Source organism: Strix uralensis, chromosome 5, assembly GCF_047716275.1.
Source record: "Strix uralensis isolate ZFMK-TIS-50842 chromosome 5, bStrUra1, whole genome shotgun sequence".
NCBI classification, from domain to species: domain Eukaryota; kingdom Metazoa; phylum Chordata; class Aves; order Strigiformes; family Strigidae; genus Strix; species Strix uralensis.
Genome location: NC_133976.1, coordinates 65733656 through 65759835, shown reverse-complemented (window position 1 = coordinate 65759835; position 26180 = coordinate 65733656). Strand labels below are relative to the sequence as shown.

The 26180-nt window shown below is 35.8% G+C and overlaps 1 protein-coding gene across 16 annotated transcripts in view; it reads left to right on the top strand.

The window, feature by feature from the left end:
- The window catches only part of C2CD5 (C2 calcium dependent domain containing 5), a 73350-nt gene that overhangs the window by 10635 nt on the left and 36535 nt on the right, over positions 1-26180 (top strand). For 4 of the 16 annotated variants that reach the window (XM_074871412.1, XM_074871410.1, XM_074871419.1 and 1 more), the window contains exons 4-9: positions 2043-2138; positions 2675-2830; positions 7233-7431; positions 10062-10213; positions 15557-15642; positions 21346-21454. In XM_074871412.1, coding sequence (XP_074727513.1) covers positions 2043-2138; positions 2675-2830; positions 7233-7431; positions 10062-10213; positions 15557-15642; positions 21346-21454 — 798 coding nt within the window. Of the gene's footprint in view, positions 1-2042; positions 2139-2674; positions 2831-7232; positions 7432-8958; positions 9084-10061; positions 10214-12997; positions 13193-15556; positions 15643-21345; positions 21455-23288; positions 23355-26180 lie in introns of those variants that run through there. The other 12 variants (XM_074871405.1, XM_074871417.1, XM_074871408.1 and 9 more) reach the window with 6 other exon arrangements.

Here is a 26180-nt window from a genome sequence, read left to right as displayed (position 1 = left end):
GGACAGGATGTGACCTATCTTCAACATAAAGTACAGGGTGAAATTCCTTTTCCCTGTAGAAAGTACTCTTAGTGCTAGGTAGATTTCATCAGAATATCTTGAAGGTACAAGAAAATGAAGTTAATGATATTTTTGCATTTGATTTTAATGAAACGCAGCTTTTGTCCCAGAAAGTCAAGGTCAGTTTACAGCAATTAGCTTGCTGCTTCAATACCTTATTGCAGAACACCTGTGTGGTTGTCATTACCACCCTTGCTCATTATCCTGTGTCAGTTAAATGACCTAATGTCCTGGTTTCAGCCAGGATGAGTTAGCTTTCCTTGGGCTGAGAGGGAGCACAGCTAGAGGGCTGGGCCTGGATCGGTCACTGGAGTATTCCATGCCATGTGACATCATGCTCAGTGTATAAAGGAGACACGTGCTCTCTCAGTTCCGTTTTCCGGTCAGTGCAGTGGGATTTCTGGTGTGGTCGGGATCGCTGCTGGGGACGGGCTGCTTACCGGTCACCAGGTGTTGAGCAACTGAATTGTCTATTACCTGTTTGGACTTCCTATTGTTACTGTTGTTTTGTTACTATAACTAAACTGGTTTTTTTTTTAATTCAACCTACAAATTTTCTTTTTTTGTCCATCCCCTATTTCACCCAGGTGGATTGGGGAACCTAAGTTACTGGCTGTGTGGTGATTGGCTATGGCCCAGTTCAAACCAGGACACCTGTTAAAAGCTAATTATAAATCATTGTTGGGAAATAATTGATGGTATTTACTAGATGATCATCATAACCAATGCAAAGTATTTTTTACATTTAAAAGTTATATTGAAGAAGTTTTTTGAGAAATACCACATGTATTTTTCTTACTTGTCCTATTCACATTTTCCAGTTGTATGTTTTCTTTTGAAGTAAAATTAGGTGAACACTTGTCTCAGGGTGTATACAACTTTTATGTCAGAGAGAATTCGCTTTTTCAATACTTTTGTAGATCTTTTAGTATTTCACAGCTTTTTTTTCTATTTAAATAAAATTAGAATTCTTGTATTTTCATGCTCATATCAGTAGATTTTATTTATCTTGATCCTTGGCGAACAGTAATTGATGCTTCTTTAAAAAAAATCAATATAATGTTTATAAATTTTTTATTAAGAATTTTTTTTTTACCTCAACATGATTATTTGTGAAAAGTATAGGAACCTGAGGCACTTGCTGTTACAGTAACTGAAGGCTTCTTTCTACTGGCATTTTGGAAGATAGACTTAAGTGACTTTAATGCAATAATGTCAGAGTCAATCTACATAACAAATGCTTTTGTTTGAGTGCCATATACTTACGTGATAAAGGCTTCTGAAGACACTAGGGATCAGACTCATCAAGAAGTTTAGTCCTCACTATGTCAGAACTTAATAATTTGTGAAATGAATTTGTTACTTGGTGGGGAAAAAGAAGAAAAAGCTCAGCACAGGAAAGAGAAAAATCAAGAAGGAATGGTTGTCTGTTGAGAAGATATTTCCATATAGTATATCCAGCCTTGTGTGCTAAGGATATCTTGGGACAGTCACAATACTTACATACTGGTTTTATACCCTTGCTGCATTGATGGTACAGGGCAAAGGAGTAGAGAGAGCACTTGCATACTGCAGGAGAGGCCACTGCAGTATCGGGAAGCTGATGGCTTCTCTTTTTCCAATCCCATCTTTCTTCTAAAGTCCTGTTTGATGCAGCCGGTATTTGACAACTGTTGCTTGCATAACTTCAGCCTCAAAGGCTTGGCAGAACTAGAAACTTCCTTGGAGATGGTGTCTCTGCAGGAGACCTGAGAGACAAGGAAATGTCTTCCAGCTCCTCTGGCCCAGGCTAGAATTGACATGTGAACTGCCAGTTGAACTGAACGGTTCTAGCAGGGTGTTATAGTACATTCTTTGCAGAAAAGCTAATTCATTGGTAATAGAAAGTGCATTAATTACTAGTAATAGGGAATAATTACTATGGCTAGTTTTGTATTTGTTTCTGATACAGCTTCTCATTTTTTATATTTTTTTATTGATAGGTATACGTGGGGAGATCAATGTGGTGGTGAAAGTAGATCTCTTCAATGATTTAAACAGATTTAGACAGTCATCCTGTGGAGTCAAGTTTTTTTGCAGTAAGTAGAGGAAAAAAGTTTATTTGAACAGAAACTTTTTGCCTGCCCCTTTTTTTCTTGCTTTACCTATTCTGTCAGTTTCCCTTCTTTCACCAGCTCATTGCTTAAGCCTAGTGGATATTACATTGAAGCCAGTAGCAAATGCAGAAAATTATGTAGTTTGCTTTTTTAAAAAATAAATTTTTACTGTTCATATTTTAAAACCATGTAAATAACTGATTTTTCCTGTCCTTATCTTTCTTAAGTTGCATTTCAGTGCCTGTGCGTACTCTCATTGTGTTATTTTGGGTGCATATCCTGTTAGAGGCACAAAGTGAAAAGTTTTCATAATGGAACATGTTGTAACTAATATACTGAACTGTTGTTCCAGGGTCTCCCAGAACAAAACTGCTTGGGTATGTCCACATTTTAACAGAAAATCATGTGGATTACTTCATGATATCGTTCACATCACTTATGTGTAATTTTCTGGTTTTTTTGAATTCTTGGCTCACAGACTCATGTCTTACATCTTTTATATATATTTTTTTTAACAGCTACATCTATTCCTAAGTGTTACAGAGCAGTAATAATTCATGGATTTGTGGAAGAACTTGTAGTTAATGAAGACCCAGAATACCAGTGGATAGACCGAATTCGTACACCAAGGGCATCGAATGAGGCTAGACAAAGACTTATTTCACTCATGTCAGGTATAAAAATGGTTATTGCTGCTTTTAAAAATATTCACCATTTAAATAAGTGATTTGCTTAAGACAAGATTGTATGTGATTTTTGGTATGTGTTATGTTTATTTTTTCAGTGTCTTCTGTTTCTGAAGTTTCTATTATCCTAATTGAGTGCCCGTATGGCTGGCCTTTATTTTTTTTCTTGGTGAGGCCATGCTGTTGTCTAATTTGTTGGTTGTTTTTAGCAAGGTCAAAGACACCTGTGGAACATTATTGAAGATGTTAACCCATATGAGGACTATTACTAGAATTTTGCCTGGAGCAATTAAAATAACAAACTACTACACCCTCTTTGAACTATTTCAAAGTATGTGAACAAATATACACCATTTCAGATACAGCGTGTATTAATACTTATCTTACTCATCCTGTCTTTTCAAAGTCAAGATTGGTTCATTGTTTCTCAAGCATACTTCTGTATTGCCTTGCATCGATTCTGCAGGACATACCTGCAATTACTGGAGAGACCAGTGATAAAAGTCAGTTGATGTCTCCACAGTATCAAGTATTTGCACAGATTTTTTTTTGTGTGTGTGTTACTGATTCTTACAAACTGCAGTTGTGAACCAAGGTCCTCCTGTTTCAGTGCCTCCAGAACAGAACACCCCTACTCTAGAGTACTTGTACACTAAGACAAGAGAAAATTAGTTGATAGAAGTGGACAATATTAAAGGTGTAAGGAATACAAATAAATTATGAAAAATAGCCACTAGAGTGATAGGTGGTTGTTTCAGTTCTCTAATGGGCTCTTAATGTTGACAGGTTTCTTGTAGATACAGCTGTGTTTTAATTTTAAGGAAGATAGAAGTGAGTTGGGTTTTGCAAGCATGTATGGAGATCTTTAGTAAGTGGAGTAACATAAAAGAGATCATGGAGATGTTACTCAGTATCTTCATTAGGAGAGCCATCATGTTTTGAGGAAAAATGTGAAAAAACAATATTGTCAAAACGGACATGAATTCACTTTTTATGAGGTTTTTAATATAGCTTTCCTGGTATGTCAGTTTGCAGGATTAACATTTGCATATCTCTTGCCTTGCATAAATAGTGGAAGTGGATAAAGTAGCACATGTGGAACTATTCTGCTAGATTTTATTAATATTTTTATTCGTGGCAGTGATTAAGAGGAAAAAACCCAAAAGACCTCATAGCAATACCGTTTCATGTTGTGTAATATAATGCTTCACATTGCAATCATTGTTACTGGTGGCCACACCTAAAGAATCCTGAAGAAATCTGTAACTTCTGAGAATGACCCAGGCTGTTTCATAGATCTCTGTCATATTGTGATGTATATGTAGAAAAGAATTCATTCTCAACCTTGGCTTCAGTGGAATCCTTAGCAATTTTCACTCAGCTAAAAGCTTGAATGATCTGCCTCAAACTTAGAGATTTTTCAGGACCACCAAAGGCATAATTTCAGCCTCTGTTAAGAAGTTTACAGTAAGAACTGTAAGTTTAAAACCAAGCTTCTAGATATCTGTAGTGCTCATTTCATTCCATTTGATTTCCTAACATCACTGACTTCAGGACTGTTAGGTTATCCTCTGTGACAGTGAGGTTTTTTCCAGTTTGTTAACAGAGGATTTTGGAAATCTTTCATTTTCATCAGAAGAGAGATGATATTTTCCACCTAGTATTACTAAGGCTATCTAGCTGCATAGATCAATGAACTTTTTTTTTAAAGCATCCTGCTAAGTAAGCATCTATGGCACACCAGTGTCTTATAGTTGCAGTCTTTCAGTCTTTGTGTGCAGCTAAGAGAGAAGTGGCAGTCTTTTGTTTGCAGTGGGAGAGTGCATGCATATGTAGTATTGTGTTTTGTTTATTTGGTGTTACGTTTTGTAGATGAGGCTGCCATATTAAACACTATTAATTTAAAAAGAGCAAAAAGTATGAATTAGGTTGCAATATTGTCATGGTTTGAGCCCAGAGGGCAACTGAGGACCATGCAGCCACTTGCCTACTCCTTCCGCCTCTGGGATGGGAAAGAGAAAATAAAACAAAAGGCTCTGGAATTGAGACAAGAACATGGAGGGAATGACTCACCCATTATGGTCACTGGCAAAAGACAAGACTCCTTAGGGGAAGAAAAAGAGCAATTTAATTCACACACCACCACCACCAACTTAACAATCAGACTAGAACAGTGAGAAGTACAACCACATCTTAAAACACCTTCTCCCCACCCCTCCCTTCTTCCCAGGCTCAGCTTTGTTCCTGATTTCTCTACCTCCTCCCCTCCAGTGGTGTAGCGGGGCAGGGGCTGGGGGTTGTGGTCAGTTCATCACCCATTGTTTTTGCCACTCCTTCCTCAGCAGGACTCCCTACACTCTTCCCCTGCTCCAACATGGGGTCCCTCTCAGAAGAGACAGTCCTCCATGAACTTTCTCCAGCGTGAGTCTCTCCTACAGGCTGCAGCTCTTCCCGAACTGCTCCAGTGCGGGTCCCTGCTGTGTGTTGCAGTCCTCTCAGCAACAAACTACAGTAGCGGGGGCTTCTTCCCACAGAGTCCCAGCCTTCTTTGGGCACAGCCACCTGCTCCAGCATGGGGTCCTCCATGGGCTGCATGTTGGCATCTGCTCCACTGGTGACCTCCATGGGCTGCAGGGGCACAGCCTGTCCTCTTGCCACAGGCTGCAGGGGGGGGTCTCTGATCTGGCACACCTCCCCCCATTCCTCCTCCTTCTCCTCCTCCTGCTTTCTTCCACTGACCTCAGTGTTTGCATAGGTGTTCCCACTCCTAAATATGTTATCACAGAGGCATGGTCACCGTTGCTAATTGGATCGGCCTTAACCAGAGGGAGTGTGCTGGGTTTTTGTAGTATGGTTTTTGGTAGCAGGGGAGGGGGCTACAGGGGTGGCCCTTGTGAGAAGCGCCCCGCAGCTCCAGTTTGGACCCACCTCCAGCCAAGGCCGAGCCAATTAGTGATGACTGCTGCACCTCTGCAATAATGTATTTAAGAAGGGGAACCTGGGAGGGGGTTGGGAGTTGTGAGGAGAAGTTAGGAGAAGGACACCTACGTGAACACTGAGGTCAGTGGAGGGAAGGAGGAGAAGGGAGCAAGATGTGCTGGAGTAGAGACGCCCCTGTATCATGTCGTGAGAGGGCAGGCTCTGCCTCTGCAGCCCATGGAGGTCACTGGTGGAGCAGATGCTGACTTGCAGCCGGTGGAGGACACCACACTGGAACAGGCAGCTGCACCCGAAGAAGGTCAAGATTTTGCAGGGAGAAGCCCCTGCTCTAGTAGTTTGGTGCTGGGAGGACTGCAGCATGTTGAGGTGACCTACGCTGGAGCACCTTGGGAGGAATGCATCCCATAGGAAGGACTCACAATGGAGAAAGTTTGTGGAGGACTGTCTCCTGTGAGAGGGGAATCACATGGAATAGGGGAAGAATGCAGTGGAGTGCTTCCCCCCATGCTTGGAGGAAGGAGCGGTGGGACTGACTGTGCCACCCATTCCCTGCCCCTGTGCTGCTGAGGGGAGGAGGTAGAGATATAGGGAACAAAACTGGGCCTGGGAAGAAGGGAGGGGTGGGAGAAGGTGTTTTTAAGATGTGGTAATGCTGTTTGTTAAGTCTTGTTTTTGTTAGTGTTTGAATTAGTGATGTTCTTTTTTTTTCCCCTAAAGAGGCTGCCTTTTGCCCATGAAGGTAATGGGTAAGTCATCCCTCCTTGTCTTTGTCTCGATTCCTGAGCCTTTTGCTTCATTTTCTCCTTCCCAGAGCTGGGGGGGAAGGAGTGAGTGAACAGCATTGTGGTCCTCAGTTGCCCTCAGGGCTCAAACCCTGACAGTCAGGTCCAACTTGGAGCCTGGGGACCTTCGAGAAGCTTCTTGCAGGGGCCAGTGCTGTACTCTCCCCACTACCAAAAACCCCCACCACACACACAAACCCAACACAAATATGCTTAAATAAGTTTGTAAATAAAAAATCATAGATGCCTATCCATATGGATTTCAAAGATGTCGCATTGTTCTGAACTGTATGAAGGAGTATTTAGAAACTTACATGTTTCAGCGCACATCTTGACCATCTCTTTCTCTAGTTAAAAAAGGTAAAAACTAATGAAAACAAAAACCGGAGAAAAACTTCTCTGAAATAACATGTTGTTTTGGCAATCAGAATAGATTTGGAGAAAAAAAGGAAAAAAGCTGTGCAAATCATGAATATCATACTATGTTAGAGGATACTATGTTACAGGAGGCAGAGATTGTGACCAGCTGCTTGGCACAATTATGTAAGGTTGGTTTTATTACCTGTTTAATGACTTGGTTGACAGTTCCAAAAGCAGAGTCCAAGGACCACAAAGGAGAATAAGGAAGGTTCATTGCAATTATGAACTCTTTGCCTTTTGTTTTGTAGGTGAATTGCAAAGGAAGATTGGCTTGAAGGTGCTTGAAATGAGAGGAAATGCTGTTGTTGGTTACTTGCAGTGTTTTGATTTGGAGGGAGAGTCTGGACTAGTAGTGCGAGCCATAGGAACAGCCTGCACGTTGGATAAAATAAGTAACACATCAGCATTTTTACCTGCATGTAACTCCCCATCCAAAGAAATGAAGGAGTAAGTATGAATTAATAGTTTGTAGGGAAACAAGTTTCATCTCTCTTCTTTTCATACTCATTCAGTTTTACATAACCGGTGTGATTTCTTTTTTTCCCCAGAATTTATTTTTCTTTTGTAGTTTTATTTGTCTGCAATTCAGTTTATATCCCTCAATTTTGAAATGTTTTGGGTTGGATTACTTATGTTATTTCTTTAGAAGCTGGAGTGGTAATCCTTACTTAATACGACTTTTTTGAATTTATATAGCAACGGTATTACATATCCTTGGGTTATGATCCACCAGTTTCCTAACTAATAGTCAGTTCTGCTTTGACTCTGTGTTTATTGTACAAACATTTTTGCGATGGCTTCTTATGATATACCTTCTGTTCAAGATTTTCCAAGTTTGGTACAGTCAGGTTTGAGCATTTATGATAAGCATATAAGAAAAGATAAATTTTGAATTCAGAAAGTGTTTATGCTGAGCATATAAGAAAAGATAAATTTTGAATTCAGACAGTTCAGTCAGTGATTTAGGGAATGATCCTGAAGTACTCTCGTCTTTTCTTGTGTGCTTTGCTTTTTACTGTTGCAAAACAAGCAGGGCTATTGCAAAATAGGTAGAGTTAAACATTGTACTTGCAGAGAAGATTTTTTATGATGAGAGGTAGAATTTCTTGATCTTTGTTACATCTACTACCGCGCCAGACACGGTTTGAATGCAATTTTTTTTAATGGGCTTACAAAAATACTTACAGTCTTCTTCAAATTGTTATTACTCTGTTGCTTGGAGAAATTAGTTATTTTCTGTTTGGTAGAGCCATCCAATTTCTGGAAGGAAAAAGCATCAAAGTATACTACTTATGCTGTGTTTCCAGAGATATTAATTGAATTAGCCATTTTCTTTAACTTGAACTGTTGTGTCATTACAATAGTAATTAGGCATTTTTGTTGTGCAGTATGCTCTGACTTCTCAAAATTACTGGTTTCTATTTCAAATCATAGCTTGTTTAACTTGTCTTAATTTTAAAAATTTGCCCTCAAAAGAGCTTCTGGATACAATGCAGCATAAAATAACAGTGGTGATAAAAAAAAAAAAAAGGTGGACCTGGTAACTACCAACGTAAAAAGCATTCAAATCAGTAGCTTTCACTCTGAAGCAAAATGTGGAAATTGCACCCCACAAATAATCCATGTTCAGCTTGGTGGTGGATATTGTCAGAATCATTGTCCCTCAGTCCAAAAAGTGGGCGTGTTTCTCAAAGCCAGCAAAATCAACTAATACTTTTTATTCTTGACTTTACTAACTTGATGCCCTGTTGCCAAAGAATCAATTATGCATTCACAAGCTAGTGCTTAAGCTGTTCCTTTCTCTCTTTTTATTTCATCTGGACTCTTGCATGCTAGGAATTTAAATTCTTAGAGTCTGCTTAAGTAAGAGATCTCCTCTAGCTAAACTTCCCTGAAATCATTTATAACATAACTTTGCAACCTGTTTGTATGTATTGTTTTCTTTTCTTCCACCTTGGCTGCAAATTCTCTCAGGTCTCCGCTGGTTCATCCGCCAAGCCATGGATGCCGCTCGACTCACAACAGCCCAATTCACACTGCTACTGGCTCACGACTTACTCAGAACTTCTCTGTGTCTGTTCCCACTCTCATCTACACTGGTACGAGACTGCTCAGACTCAAGAGCTGGGGAGAGGCAGGCCACAGGCACAGTGGTCGCAAAGTGCAGGCAGGCAGGCAGTGTAGGCAGGTACCACCCATCTTTTCTCCTTCATTTTCTCATGGAGACATCTTCTATTGTCAGTGAAGAACTACTCTGTGTGCAGCTGCTGAAACAAAGGCAGTAGTTTCTTGAAAGTGCATTGGAGTCTCTTCCACAAAGCCACACTCTTCTTTTTAACATGCTTATTTCCTAAGAAATTAAGTAAAAATAAGTTGATGTATCTGGGGAACATTCACTATTTTACAGTCATTGGAGGAAATTATATTTTGATTGTGGTTCATAATTGCTTTCAAGCATAATTCAGATATGGTATTTAGGTTTTAAAATTACTATAGGAAGGGTAAGTGCCATTTGTGGAAGAGATGGTTTTAGAAAGCAGGTAAGTCAATCTGTGCATAAGTGAACTGTTTGTCAATATAGTTGTTCCCATAAAGGTTCTCCTCTTTGCTCTGTTTTTAGCTGTGGCATGCTGCTGATGCTATAGGATAAGGAAACATTTTTTTTTTCTTTAAAATGCATATGTGTGTATATACATAAATGTATGAATATGTATAAACACAAATATAATTTGAAATCATTTTTTATTTATTGAACTAACTCAAAGCGTTGTGTATTTGACGAGATTTTTAAGCCATAAACTGTTTTGAATTTTTTCTTTTGCATATATATAATTTTTTTGTCACATCTCATGCCTTTCATTTAGGTTAATTGTTTCATTGTAGATTATCAGCATCTATCTGTAGAATGCTGAATGGGTAAAACAGCATTTCTTTGCCTCTGGCCTCATCCCCAGTCTCGCACCTAAGGAATAGCTGCTGGCCCTGCCCCAGTCCCATCCTGGTGTTTGGATCATGCTGCTGTCAGCCAGGTCCTTTGGCACAGGATTACTGAATATGTTTCCACCTTCTTCTGGCAGGATTCCCTTCAATGAAGATCCCAATCCCAATACTCATTCATCAGGACCCTCCACCCCTCTGAAAAACCAAACCTATTCCTTTTCACCTTCCAAGTCCTACAGTCGACAGTCCTCTTCTTCTGACACAGATTTGAGTTTGACACCCAAAACTGGTAAGGCGCTTCCACCCACTTTTTGTTTAATTTGTGTTTCTCTTTTTATATTTTCATTCAACCCCTTTTTTGCTTTTTGACATTTAAGTTACCAAAATGATTTGGAAATTGGAGACTTCAGATAGCACCCCTCAAGCTTGAAAGGGTTTCTGTAGGGTGAAAATATAAATCCTGCCTATATTTCCACTATTCTGGATAACATTAAAATGACATTTGTAACACAAATGTATTCAAGTTGAAATAAAACATCTCAGAGCATTAAGGGAGTCGTAAGTAATTGCCTTTTTCTTATTTCCTCCATTTCATATTACAAATCATGGGAGTACATTTCTCACCACAATATGTTAAGGACAGTGTTACTAAAACTATGTAGTCTTCAAGCCTTATGTGTTGTGCTGTAAGTATATTGTCTAAATTTCTCTGTGATTTTTGACTCCTTTTTACCAATGCAATGCTAGAAATGTAACAGCTGCTGTCTTTTTATTATCCTCGGTATATGGAACTGGCTTTACATACACAGTATACATTTTGAAAGTAAGTTGAATTATACTCCAGCCATCTTCAAAAAGCATTTTTCTTTCTCCATTGGTCTGTTGTAATTTCTTCAACTTGGTGTTTCCTCCCTCCTTATTTTTTAGTCTGTGGTTAAAATCATGTCAGTAACGATGTCAGCATAACTCAAAGAATTATTGCCTGTTTATTCTCCCATTTATGTGACCAATGCCCCGAGTTTTGCTACTGTAGGGCAAGATATTTTGCAGAATTGTTTATAAAAGTTCGGTTGCTTTTTAAATAGTGTTTTAAATTGTATTTGAAGCTCAGAACATTCTTGTCTCCATCTAATCTAGACTATTTTAGGCAATTTTTAAGCATATTAAATTAGTTGATTCAGCTTTACTTGATACCACCCCTTTCAAGAATTTTTCCAAGCAGATAAGTTAAATGTTGCATTCAAATGTAGATACATTAAATATTTTACCCAGTTTATTCCTTAGATACCTGTTAAAAAATGTTCCCAATTAGGCAACTGTCTTTCTTAGTACTATCTTCTGTCCTGTTTTTAAACAAACAAACAAATTCCCACTTTTTTTTTTGTCCTTTTGTATAAACAATGACTGTTTTGTGGATAATCTATGGCGGTCACTTGTTTAAAGGACCTACAAATATAACTGGATGTTTATTACGTAGGAGAACCACAAATTCATGTCTTTGGTTTACTGAATATTTGAAAACGTGTTCCTTTTGATCAGATTTTCCATCATAAGGAGCATGTTGTGTAACATAGATGGTCATCTTTATAGATGTATATGTTCTTAATTTATGAAGGTGGCAGCTCACTGTGAATTTGTCAAGTTTTTGAAGCAGCAATCTTACGTGATTCCTGGCAATGTTACGTACAATGGATGGGCCCTCTTGTCTTTAGTCAGTTCATTCAGAACTGAAACAGATTGTGTAATTGGTACCTCTTACTTTTAGGGATTTTTCTAGTATATAAAGATATTTTTTAGCTATCTCTTTAGTATTAAAGCTAGCAGTGGGCATACTTTTGCTCACTAGCACTGACTTCTTAGCAGCTTTTAACTCTGCTACTGAAACTAGTCTTAAAAGGATTTGCTGGTTGCATTTAAAAATTATGTATCTTGGTGTGACATACTAGATTTTGAATATTAATAACTTAAAAGGACAGTATCTCTTGAGTTGTTTGTTTTACCTTTTACCAAAAATTAAGTTGGAATATTTCATTGTGAAAGTTGGTGATGTTAGTGTTTAAAAAAAAAAGGCAAAAAAATGCAAACATCTCATGTGACACATTAAACATTATCAAATTTTAAATACCCAGTACTCATATTGGCTGATGTGAAAAATGACGTATTTTCTGATGTTTCTGCAGTACATTATATTCCTCTTTACTTCTCAGTCAGGTAACTAGTGTGTTCATGTGTTTGAGGTGGAGACTAACCTGGAAAAAGCGCAGATACCACAATTTCACAATACGAATAACTAAATAGAGGAGCTTGAAACTTCGATCTGCTTAAGCATCCAGTTTTCAGTAGCTCCATATCAGGAGAATATTACCTCAATTTCTTTTATAAAATACAGTTGTGATTGTGTTATCCATTCTGGTCTATATCTGGTCTAAATATGAGGGGAAATTATTCTGTGCTGAGAAAGTTTGGTTTGGTTTGAAGTTAGATTTCTTTTGTGAACAGTGATATATTTTATGCCACCGCAAATTAAAAGAATATGAGGCTGACAAAAAGCATGACATATTTTCATCAGGTAATATATTTTGATGTGACATAGTATATGTTTGGAGGAAATTGAGAAGGTGGGAACTCCTTTTCTTTGTGGGAACTTAGAATTCTACAAGATTTATGACTCTAAAAATAAAAAAAAATCCATGACTTCCTTGGAAAATAGCTTTTTATACCTAAATAATAAAAGTAATCAGATTAAGAGTGTGAGAAGACTGTGTTATTTAGCCTTTACTCCATAGTATTTGTTACTAACTTTTGTGTAAAATTGCAAATAAGTGTTAGATTATTATGGCTTTTAAAAAAAATAATTTCAAAATAAAGTTAATCAGGTCATTATTTTTAAGAACATGCCTCTCATTCACATTGTGGAGCTATATTGTCATTCCATTTCTTTGTATGTTGAGAAATAATTTAGCAGTAAGTGCTGGTTCATTTGGAGAAAAAAAAAGCTTCATTTTGATTTCCTTCGTTTCGTTAGTCATCTTCTGAATCTACATCTCTTTGTCTCTATTACTTTCCTCCACAGCACCTTCCCCACAGGGACCTAGGATTTTCCTGTTTCCCAGCTCCCCTACACTCTCTTGTGATTCCCCACATCTTAAAAAGTCCTGTCTTCTCCTCTCGGGGTCTAGCCTTAACCCTCTACACTCTAGCCATGTCAGCCCAGTTGTTCTGAGGAAAAGTGTTTCTTTCACTGAAGAGCTGCTTCTGGCTGCTTCTGGTAGGATCAATCTATTATGGCCTTTTAAACAAACTTTTAAGAAAACGTTGTTGTTATTTGATATGGGGGCATTTAACACACAGCCTTCTATAACGCTATGTTTTTGTTCAGTTAGCCTCTGAAAACTGCTGGCTACATGACTATTCATACCATCTCTCACCTCTGCCCCAGAAGCTTGAAACAGCTTCACAACTTAGAGCATTTGAAACACATGTAGTATATGCTACAGAACTTTCTCCTTTTCTCTCGCAAAATTTCCTTTGGTAATTGAACTAAAATAACTAACTTTTTTTTAATCCCCCTCATTCCCTTCACTTTGTTGTTTCTATATTTTGCATGGAACAAGCACTCGCTCATTAATTCATTCATAATTTATTGAAATAATGGCTATCAGATGGCTAGCAACTCTGCCTTTTTAAATTAATCTTTTAAACAAAACCCATACAAACTTTTTATTTGTACTGCCTCCTTTTCCATTTCACTAACATGCATTATTTTCATAGATTTAAATCAAATAGTTGATATTACTGACTTTTTCTGTAGAAACTATTTTGATTATTTTGTATTTTTTGAGTTTGTTTCATGTCCAGTATTTATGCTATGTTTGTCTGTATTTAATATTGTATAGTCCCTGACAATGATGTTTAGAATCAATGCCAAATAGTAAAAGCAATTTAATATTGTTTAATGGGACTATACAGATACTAATATTTTTGTTTCCTTATCCAAGAACAGCTAAAAATATTTGTTAAAAATTATAGTGTTATATGGTAATGATAGCCTAGTAATTTTTGGAAGTGTTAGGAATGAATTAACATACATTATTAAGTCCAGTGTTATTTCCAAATCTCCCAGTCTTTGGTTAAAACAAATAACTGCACTTTGATGTATATGTACAATCTAGTTCATGTTTATAGATGCTTGATCAGAACAAAAAGGAAACTAGCAAGGAATTATTATGTTAGATTAGTTATAAAGTCTGTAAAAGAAAACTTTGGCTTCATTCATAACTGTTTGCACTGTGGTGTTTGTATTTCACCCTGCTCCTGACACTTTTTTTGTTCTTTATCCTGTGCTTTCCTATATAATTTAGGTGTTTATTTTTGCTTTGTCAAGTTAGCACTCATGGTTTTAGATACAAGAAATACCAATGATAGTATGTTTTTAGGCATGAAATATTACCAAGAAAATCTGATTCACCAGCATTGTGTTTACTTTAGGAAAAACACAATCTTGGTATGTGTTTATTTTTTACTTTTGTGATTTCTAACCATTTGTGATTTCTAACCATAGAGCAAATAACTTACTGTCATACATATAACCTGCATCTTGACACACTCAATTAGGAGTACAGTTCCTTGATAACAGATAATTCAATAGCAGATATTTGAGTATCTGATAAACTTTCCATCTCTTCAGAAAAGCTCCTGTATTGGGGGACAGGAGTAAAATATATGAAAGAAAGAAAGAGAGATTTACCCATATTATGCAAAATTTGAGTTTATTTCTTATTTTCATTTACAGATAATCTGCAGGTTATGTGTGTACAAACATAGTAATCAAATAAGTGTGGCAGTTTTAAATGCTGAGCAGTAGTCCTTAGCTTATTTGAATGGATCAGATGAGTGAATATTTCATTGCATAAAGAATTTTTTTTTTTTTTTCCAGAGTTCATATTTCAAATCAAATGACCTGCATTGCCTTTGCAATTTTCTTTTTGGTCCCAATCATGCATTATATTGTTACTGGTGTAATTATGTGTACAGTCTTCTCCCAGTGATTAGGAAAGGTGATTTAGTTACTCTGAAACTCTCAGAAAGCCAAATTTTTATTACTTTTTTTTTTTTTTAAACCGATAATGATCGTAGAGAGAGATACTTGGCTATAGAGTACTCTGGCAGAAAGGGGTCTTTCAACAGTGTGAATTTAATGGTGACTTTGCATCCCTTTTTGATAAGGGCTGAAAATCCAATTATGTAGAAACTTCCTGTGAAAAGCAAAAAAGATAGGCAGAACTCCCAATAGTAGAACGGAAAAAAAAAAGTTATATGTTGTAGGAAGACCTGCAAGCCCAGATCTTTAAGTCTGCATTTTAAAGTTTTTTTTTAAATTCAGATTGACAGCAGAAAAAGATCTTGGATAAGAGCAGTTTTGTCCAAATGCTAAAAAAGTCCGCTGCTAGTCATGTGAAAACCAGACCCCAAAATACCCTGCCCCAAAGCCAAATTAAACTGATGCTCAGCATTTTTTTTCCTGAAAATTAGAATTATAGGGATAATTTGACTGTTCTTAATTTTTAAGTAAAAGTTTGATTACGAATTCTAATACATGTTTCTCGATGTCATTTGTACTGATACTCTTCAGGAATGGGCAGTGGGAGTGCTGGAAAAGAAGGGGGGCCATTTAAAACTCTTTTAAGACAACAGACTCAGTCAGCTCTGGAGCAAAGGGTAAGGCATTTTATACTTATATTTCTGATTTGCTAAATTTAAAATTTAGCTTGTAGTAAGTGTTTCCTGTTGCTATTTAAAAATCCGTGTAATTTTTAGGTCTGAAAACTTATTGCATGTGTTGAATGTTTAATAGCCGTTTTAAACACAAATTATTTAAATTTTAATATATTACTAAAGCATTAAGAAAAGTGGAGCAAGTAACTGTAATGTGCACAGCAGTCAAGTGATTACAATTGGCGTTACAAGAAACAGTTATAGCAAAAATTACTGCTATTTGGTCTCTGTAAGTTACTGATGCATGTGTAAATTTAATACTCTACCATCATATATTTAGTTTTTACAGAAGCCAAATTCACAAACATTGAAATAGCTTTAAGCCAGGTGAAAATCCCATTTATAATTGCGAAAGCTTTCAGTTTTGAAAAATAAGGGTTGGTGCGTAATTTAGCCTTTGTTCTACTACATGAAATGGTGTGTGTGAAGCCTTTAAAAAATGGTAACTTAAACCTACACCACTTACTTCCCAAGCAATAAAAGGGCTTTATAGATTTACAGCTTTTTGAAGAATCTCTGTAGGACTAAAAATGCCATCTGTTATTATGCTGAATAGACCGTATAATAACAATAGTGTTTTTAATTATTTGTTTAAATTTTGGAATGAGTCCTTGCAACTTTTTTTTGTAGAATATATACTGCTTTTGTCAAAATGTTATTAGTGAGGTGTCTTGGTGGAAGAAATGTGAAAGTTTTCCTATTCGTAAATAAATTCTAGTTTAATTACAATTTCTGACTACCTGAACTCCTTACATAGAGCATATACGTTTGTTGAAAACAAAATCACCTACATCTGTGAAATATAAGTGAATAGCTACTATTTTGAGTAAGTGGATGATTCTCTTCTCATTTTTTGTGTTATCCGTTGCTAAGGGAGGATCGCCTCATAGGTTCTGTAGAATGTGGGTATGTTCCAAAACATTGTGTGACACTTTTTGTAGCCCCTCTTTCTTCTGTTGAAGATTTCTAAATAATTATTTGAAATATTTTGATTTTCTTTTTTGCGAGGTTTTGAAGATTTCTTTGTACTCTTGTTTATGCAGGGTTTTTATATTTGTTCTGTTATTTTTAAGAGCATTTATCAGATTGGCATATTTTTGCTTACTATTTTGCATGTTGATAATTTTCAGTTAAAATTTTAGTTTCTCTTTAAATACAAATCCATGTCTTTTTGCTTTTAATGTTTGAGTTTGAAAAAGATGCTTTAATAAGAGCCTTTTCTCTGTTTACCTTTGTTTTTACTAGCATTTCAGTCATTTCACGGCTGATGTGTTACTTCCTTAGGAAGCTTTTTAAAAAACAATTAAAGTAAATTAAGAGCACTTAATGTATTTTTAGAGCTTGAGTTATTTGCACATTGTTTTGATAAGGCCTGTGTATTGTCTAGTGGAAAAAAATACGGTAAAATGGGATGGCAACGTGTTGAGTCTGTTACTGATGATAATGTAGAAAGCATATGGACTGTGATACAAAAAATATGTTCATACTGCCTTTCTGAAAATTTCATACTGGATGTGTTTTTGCTATGGTTACCTGTTAAGGTTACTGTAAGGTTCAGTTACTTAACTAGAATGAATAACACTTACTTTGTTTATTTTAATATTGCATGCATAAATAGTGCACTCTAATTACTTGTCTGGATTAGTTAGGGTAACACTTATTTGGGAAAACAAAGAATAAATTCAACACATATATTTCCATCTGTATTAGATACATATTAAGTTCTTTTTAGTCTTAGTTCAGTTCATTTGGGTATGTGGTAGTGCTAAGGCATATTAAAACCAGTTCATTTAACTGGATGTCTCCACAGCTTTTTTTTTAAATCAAATGTATTTTTAGTGTGTTACTTAAATAACCCTAATTGCAAACCAGAACAGATTTTGTTGGAAGGGTTATATTACTTGATTTCTTCTGGGAAGATATGCCAGCTGTGGAAAACTCCCATACTTGTTACGTTGTACATTAATATATTTTTAGCACTTCACGGGATGCCTGTTGATAGCAAGTGTAACTATAGCACAGCTATCTTTGTGTATATTTTAATCCATAAATGTATATGCTATATTTCCATCAGTGAAAAAAATTGAGCGTACTTTACTCATAAAAAAAAATAGCCTATGTTTTTGTAGAAATGGCCAAATGCTGCTCTTGATGGTATTTTGTATCTCTGTTGACCTCAGCTTGGACAAATGCTGTTTTATTCTTCCACATTTGTATTCTGCAAGTGCTTGAGATATTTTTACTGCTGCATTTTCAAAATGGAGATCTGTTGATCTTCATCTCTGAAGAGCACTGCTAGATAACTTGTGTTAGAGTGCAGTTTTCTGTGTGATTCTTTTGGCTGAAAATGGTGACTTAAGCAGCTTCTCTTTCCAGCGACTTCTTCATACTATCCAGCCCATCTCCCCTCAGTTCAGCTGAAAAATTGTGAGATTGTTTGGCTGCCTTCTGAGATGGCACAGTAAATGTACTTAGAATAGAAATAATTCAACTAGGAAATTAACCGTATTTTAACATGGACCAGTTCCCTACTCTGGTTCAGCCCAAAAAGCCCTATGAACGTACCTGAGCATTACGAATATTATCTGAGGGAGTGTACAATGATGGGAATGAGTGAATAGCTGGAAGGGAATCTGAGAACTGCTTCAGCTGTCATTTACACCAAACAATATGTGTGTGTAGCCTTGTTCCATGTGGTTTTTTTCATTATTTTGTGTGTCTTTGTATGAAATGTGGTTAAAAAAGAATACTAGCAATACATGTATGTATATACACAAACATTTTTAAACATTGTATTAAACAAATATTTATAAATATTTTGTTGTAACCTTATCAGACTTTACCCAAATGCCAACTATAAAATCTCGATATAGTTGCAAGGATTAAACTAGTGACAGTTCTTTCAGGGTCTGTGTAGTCAATGACTGTGAAAAGGTGTAGTGAATTAGTATTGTTAAAATGATTGACCATCTTCAGTTGTAGATTGGAAACTTTAAGATCTTTGTGTCTTCTCACATGTGGGAATACTCTGCGCTTGCATCACCTTGCTGTAAGGATAGTCCTTTCCAAACTGCAGTAATAGAGGAGATTTGTAATATTGAAACACTGCATCTGGTTCTCATGGAATCTCTGTTTTCCATGCAATAAATAAAGCTTTATAATTTTGAAGTATTACAGATTACTACATGTAATTGAGGCTGGAACTTGTATTTGAGTAATACAATAATAAAATACCCAAAACCTCTAAATGAGCTTAAAAAAAAAGAAAGCCATCATACGAAGTAATGGAATTCCATCTGTGTCAGAATGAATGAGGCATTGTTAATGGAATGAGAGCATGTCAGAATGGTTCAGCAAGTCAGTTACCCAGATTTTTTTGTGGCTGAAATTAACTGGTAGGATATAGGCCTAATTTTAGCATGTTTCATAACATAGACTTGCAAGTATCAATATACTGATTGAGATAAAAGCATGTTATTACTAATAAAAGCAAGTTTTATTCCTGGTTTGTGGTGTAGGCAATCAGGCAAACTGGAAGTCTCAACATGTTAACATTACTTGCAGTATACAGCCTTATGGAAATGAACAAAAAATGAAAGTAATTTCTGAATCTCTATATAGGTTGAAAAGCATCAGATCTGCTTATGCTTTAGAGCATGCAGTATCGTTCAACTTGTTCACTACATACTGCTTTAGCACAATGTAAGTGTGAGTATATATATATATGCATAAAATATAAATGTAGTATAGGCTTAATGGAATTTCATCTAGGTGGCATATGCGGTAGATTTTTTTTTACTGACTTCTGTAGTTCTGGGAAAGCTAATTATTTTTAATGTCATTAACGTGGGATAACTATATTCAAGGGACAGAGCAAGCATGTGTTATATATTTAAATATAAGTTGTGCAGAATGAGTGTCTTGGAATTATATAGGGACAAATATTATCAGTATACTTGTGAATCACTGAACAGTTGATATTACAGATCCACAGTGAAAGAGGGTTCTAACAACATGTTGATGTACTGCATTTTTTCCATTTTTCTACATGAAAGATGTACAGAAAGGGAGTTCAGACTGTGTTGTAGTCAGAGCTTTCTGACTATTTTGATAGATTGCAAAGTGCTTTACAGGTTGGTAGAACCTTTTGAGGGAATCTTTTCTGTAGCCCTCTCTAGAGAGTCATCGGTGCTCCTGAAGACAGATTAGTCAAGAAGGTTTGCAGAGTCCTATGGTGAAATCTTTCTGCTTTTTAATTGCATCACAAGGCACAAATGCAGGTTTTGCTGGGGGTTTTATTGTGGGTTTTTTTTTTTTCTTTCTGGTTGCTGATTTCAAAGTTTGCCTCTTAATTTTGAAAGTCTAAGCCAAACAAAAATCCAGAAAACTTGAAGTTTATAAGGACCCTTTAAAAGTAAGAGTTCTAATAACAAGGGTGGTAAGAATTCGGAAATACTAATTTTTAAATCTAGATTGGGTTTTAGTTTAAGAGGACTTTTCATGCCATGTATTGCTGGAAGAACCATGATCCTCATTTGATCTGTGGCATGTACACTGTTTAGGTAGAAGCTCAGTTGTACTGTGCTGTTTCAAGTGCTTCAAGTATGTGAGAAAGGAATCTATACTGTACTTTCTCTCATATAAAATTATGGTGGTTATGTTTGCATTTAACCAATCATCATGACTACACAAACCACAATTGCATGATTTTTCTTTTATTTTTCTTTTTTTGCCTCTATGCACTTAGAATTGCTGAACATAAATCTTACTGCCTTTCCCCCATAAGTGTGCTATCATGTGTATATTAGACATTCCATAGAATGTCTTTGTAGAAAATAAAACCTTACAGTTTTGGGCTCACCTCCTTTCAATATGACTGTTTTATTTCATCACGTGTGTCATGAAAAATTACTGTTATCACTTACTTTGCCTCTTGTATGAACTACGTTTTTGAGTAGTTGCTGAAACTTATTAATTCTTCATTTTAGTTACGAATTGGTAAAAAATAGTTTATGCAAATTAATTGGAAGTGAATTTCCTTTGTTTAAGAACTTACAGTTGTATTTCAAAGACTTATGCTTCATTCTAGAAGATGGATATTTACTTGTTAGATTTAGAGCTTACGAGATGCTAGCAGAGTAGTCTGCTAATATTTTGTAGGTATGTTTTCCTGTAATAAGACATAAATCATTCTTGCAAGACTACAGTTTGGTTTTACTTTGTGCTTCAGGATCAAACTGCAGTCAGCTGTAACCATAAGACCTAAAAAAATGGAGAAAAAAATCTTCCTTTATTTTGTATCAGCTAATGAAAGAATTATGTTGTTTAGCTGTCATCCTGAAAGTGGACCAAGAGAGGCTTTGTTAACACAAATATGTGAAGTTTTGATTATTTATTAATATTGTTCTGCAATACAACTCTGTGGGGGAAAAGTATTCTTACATTGTATAATACCTCTGCTTTTATTCTACTATGGGTATATGAAGATGTATGGTTATGTGGTGCTTAGTAAGCCTGAAGGACATGTTTGGCTTAATGTAATTGCTTTGCTTGTATTTCAGGGAAGTTATCAATTCACTGCATGTTCATTGGCAGTCAGCGGTGGTTGGTAAGCAGTCATTTGATGTTTGTTTTTACTCATAACAGGAATTTCCATTTTTTACCTTGACGACCTTTCCACCAGGCTTTCTCGTCCACGTTGGTGGTGTTGTCAGTGCACGGTCTGTGAAGCTTCTGGATCGCATTCACAATCCTGGTATGTTAACACAAAAACAACTTCCTTGCTCAAGTCCAGTCATAATGATGACGTACTTCTAATCATTATAACTTTATATTGTATCAGTATTTGAATAGATACAAGTCTATTCTAACAATGTATTTTAAAAGCAATATTTCTCAGACAATCATTTAAGCTTGAAAAATAATAGTCATTCAGAGGGTATGTTCTTAGTGAGAGACTTTTCAGCAAGTTAATGAAATAATAGAGTACTTTGAATCCAGTAACTTTGCAGTGAAAACTGTCTTGGAATTATCGAGGGTTTAATTTTTAATTATTACCACCTTTTGGTATTAAAACTTGATACAATTTTCCATTCAAACAAAAATAAGATGAAATACTTGTTCTTAACTATGAATTTTTTCTAATTTTCATCTCCTTGAAATCCTTAAGTACTAATGACTACAATTTAGCTCAATATAAGTTTTTAACCTCTTTTGAGAAAACCTTTACAGCTTTGTTTCTATTCTTAAAAACATACTGAACAGTACTTAAAGATTTATATTTAATATTTACCTGGGAACCCCAGTACTGGAACATGTATATTTTGCATGTCCTAGTTCTGACATTAGAATTAAGTGACTTTTGACATTGAAGACTTTGTTGTTATATTCACTGAGACAAGCCGAGGAATACTCTGTAAAAAGTTGGAGTTAACAGCACAATTAAAAATGCAGACAGAGGAGAGTAAAAAATAGCATCTGTAGTGGTTTTGCATGCACTAGTCAGGAGTAATAGAATAAAGTTTGTGCAAATGCATCTTTAAAAGCAATTTTTTTAAAAAAAATATTTTCTCCTTTTCTTTCTTCTTCCTGTGGTCCAAGGAAAGTAATTCTGCAAGCAGGTAGATTGTTGCTGATCTAAAGATTCAGTAGACTGACAACATGAAATAAAATCCAAGACTTAATTTGAATTAAAACCCCCTATTTTTTAAGGGATTTCTTAAAGCATATGAGTACACAATATTTGTTCTTTTTTCCTATTTTGAAGATTTATTTACACAGTGGAGAGAAGGTTAAGAGAAATGTGAAAGTATCATTTAGTGAGTCCTCCCTTTCTTTGCCACAAAGTTGTCTTAGGCTTCTGTATTTTCAACAGATTTCTGGTACAAGTCACTTACGTGCAAAATTTACTATGTGATAAATTCATTTAAGACAAAATGAAAAAAAAATCAATTTGGCTCAGATGTTTTAAAAACTCATTTCTTGCATTATGCTCTCCTTTATTTTTGCCAACTGACTGAAAGCAGGATAAGTAAGAGAAGATAGAGATGCATATTGCACAGCTGCGTGGCTCTTTGCAGTGTTTTTGTGGGACTTGTAGATTGCTCCTGACAAGTGAATGTAAGATGCATGATACTTTGAACTCAGTATATTGCAAACCAATGAAAACAAAAGGGGGAATGAAGGCACATGGCTATGGGAGGGAAGGTGAAGAAGTAGAAAAAAAATTTCTGGTATAGTGATGATCATACTAAGCATTTGAGTCAAGTAAGTCTGTAAAATATTAAAGGAAACAAACTGGCAAATGAATAAACAGGAAAATGTAGAAAAGGAAAGAACATTTGAAGGTGTATTGAGAATTTATCATTAAGATAATAATTGCTATATACTGTACACTTTGATCACGCCTAGTGCTAGATTGCTATAGCATGCTCCTTTCTTCCCTTTCTATTTCAGCCTCTTATTAACTCTGCTGTCTGTGTCTTTCCAGTTCCTGTGGAGTGGTGTTGTCAATTGTGTTCTTGTTGGTAGTTTTTTTTTCACTACTCTGCTCCTATAACTGATCTACTAATTTGCTGTTTTGAACTCAGCCTTTGTCGGAATTATGGGTAACACAAGATCATACAAACTGCTAGACTGGAATAGTTTCAATTCAGGTATTTTACTAGTCATTCAGTACTATATATGCTGACAGAAATTATGGCAGCTCAGTGAAGTTCTTAGAAATGCTGTAGTATATGTAGGTTAATGCTTCAAATTTAAATCTGTTTAATCATCAAATGCCTAAATGTCTTGTTTTAATGTTGTTAAAGGCTTTCCTGAAAATTGCAAAACATTGTTTTAGTATAAAATAGTATTGCTGAGAATAATTTAATATCAATCTGGAAATCTGAATGTTCAGATGATTATAGTAGTTTTCAGGTCAGTGTCCATGAAGCAAGTAATTTAGGGAAAGAGAATGGATTCTTGTTTATACAGTTGGGATCGTGTCAGGTGTGAATTCATTTTATTTTTAATAACTTTTTTTGGTTGGTTGGTTTGATTTGAGGGGGGTCTGTTGGTTGGTTTTGTTTTGGTTTGCATGAGCTTGCACTTTCTTGAACAATGGCTGTTCTTCTGTTAATTTCAGGAAATTAATGAATGTGTTTGTTCTGAATAATAGATATAAAAATTGTCCAAGAGAATGGAAAATAGATGAGGAGGACTATCTGTTTAAAGAAGAGGGTAGCATGTGGTCTAGTATTTGTTGATTGGTGAATTTTGTATTGTGAAATTCAATCAGCTTGCAGGACTTACAGCCTAATTATTTGAACTTTAACACGTAACTTTAACACGTAACTTGAAATCCCCAGTATTCTATTTTTTTATGCAGTTTTAGGAATCAAAGTGTCTAGCTGCTTTATAAAGCTGCAGAGAGAATGGATGAGTTGATGATGCAGTCTACATAAAAGCTACATAGAGGAGCTGGCCTATTACGGGGAGAAATAAAGATTTTATTTTTTCTTTTCCTCTGGAAATGTAGCATGCTTTGGAAGAAAGGCAGGCATAACTTCTCTGCATATAATATCCAAGCCAGCAGACCTTGCCAAACTTTGATTTTTTAAAGCTGGCACGGTAAAAAGGTATAAAGCTGACCTCTGGGGGGTTTGTTTCCCATGGAAACACACTTTCCTTCTTGGTACTTCACTGTTGCATGCTCTGCGCTTCATTTAAATTATCTATACACATTTTTCATTTTACAAATAGTTCAATAATAGGTGGTGCCTAAAATTATTGGCTTGTTTTTGTATCCTTGTTCCTTGCTACAGTAAGTGTCCTGTAATATTATAATTACGAGGTTTTGTGGTTTTGTTGGTTTTATTTGCTTGTCCTAAAGTGGTAATATTTTAAAATGAATTTTACTTTCTGTATGACAATAATATTATGAAATTCTCAGATCTGTTACTGGTATAGCATAGTCTGATGAAGGTGTTAAAAATGTTTTGAAATTTTTCATCTTGTATGCTACCTTGAGAAGTTTAAATTAATTGTTGCTTCTTCAAGATAGTGTTTAGTAGGATGTTACCATGGAAGAATTTTATTAGAAAAATGGAATAAATGAGTTATGTACAGACATTAAACATACGTTGAGCTAGGCTATAAAGTGATCCAGAAATGTGAGCCTTGGAAGCTTAAGGGGAAGTCGTGAATTCATTTCTTGACAGAATATCCAAAACAGTAACCTAAATTTTTAGAGTTAACAGGAAAAAGAAGGCGCATATATATATATATACACACATTTTATACTCAGAGGTAGTTGTTACCCAGAAATTGTGGAGTAGAGTGGTCTAAACCAAACAGTAATTTTAGAGTTAATACCTTGTTGAGAACTGTCTATTTCTGTTGCCTTGAGATGTGTCAGCAGCTGTGTAGTAACAGTCTTGATTAATCCTGCCGGTTAGGGACTGAGCAAGTTTTGCTCATATTCTTGCAAGTGTGTTTCTTTTGCAGTGCTAGGTGTGTTGCTGAATGAAGAAGAGAGGAGAAAGAAAGTAGATCAGTCATTACATATGACATGTGATGGATAGTAGAATTGCAGGTTACATGCAAGTTAACTCTGTTTTAGACTGGAATAACAAATATGCTGTGCAGATCTGTTATCTCTGAAAAACCAAAAGGAGACGATTTCTATTCATCTCCCCCTTCTAGAGCTTTATTGTCAATTCTGTTCTTGCTGGCTAATATTTGGCCTGAAGGAGAGCAGGGATTTATACAGCTTAAGCAAAACAGTACTACATCTTTAAATAACATTCATATTAGCAAGAATGTAATCACAACCATAAGTAGGCTAAAATTATCTTCCTTTTTAAAAATGTTCAGGCTTCATTTAAGCTAGCTAGTAACCTGTGTAGCATAGAAGGATACTTTTTTTTTTTTTTTTTTGCCAGTGGAAGGGAAGCTTGTTCAATTAAGTGTGTAAGATACAACAGGACTGTCTAATGGTGGTGAGGAGGCAGTGGTTTGAAGATGGCTTGAAAATCAATTGTGGAAGTGAAGACTGACTTTATTTGATGAATGGGAAAGAAAATATTTAACATGTGGGAATTGCATATAGTTCAATGACAAAATTGTTTAAATGTTTGTAAAATTACAAAAAGGTGATCGAGATGAATCTGCAAGATAAAAGTAGAGAGACAAGAGCACAAATTCCTGGAAAAGAGGGCACATAATACAATGGAAGAAGTACTCTGGTGCTGGCTCTGAAAAAGTATGTTAAAGATGTTTAAGTATGAAAGGAATCCTGGATCCAGAAGACTGGATCTTTGTTAAAGTTTCTTCCTGAGGTTAAATATGGAGAAGGGTTCCTTAGGGAAGTGCAAGGAACTTGTTGGATAGAGACTGCCTTTGCATACAAGCTGTTTCATAGCACTAACGTATACACTGTTCTCACATAATTACATTTTTAAGCTCCTCATTCAGGGAGCTGCTTCAGCAGTGATTCT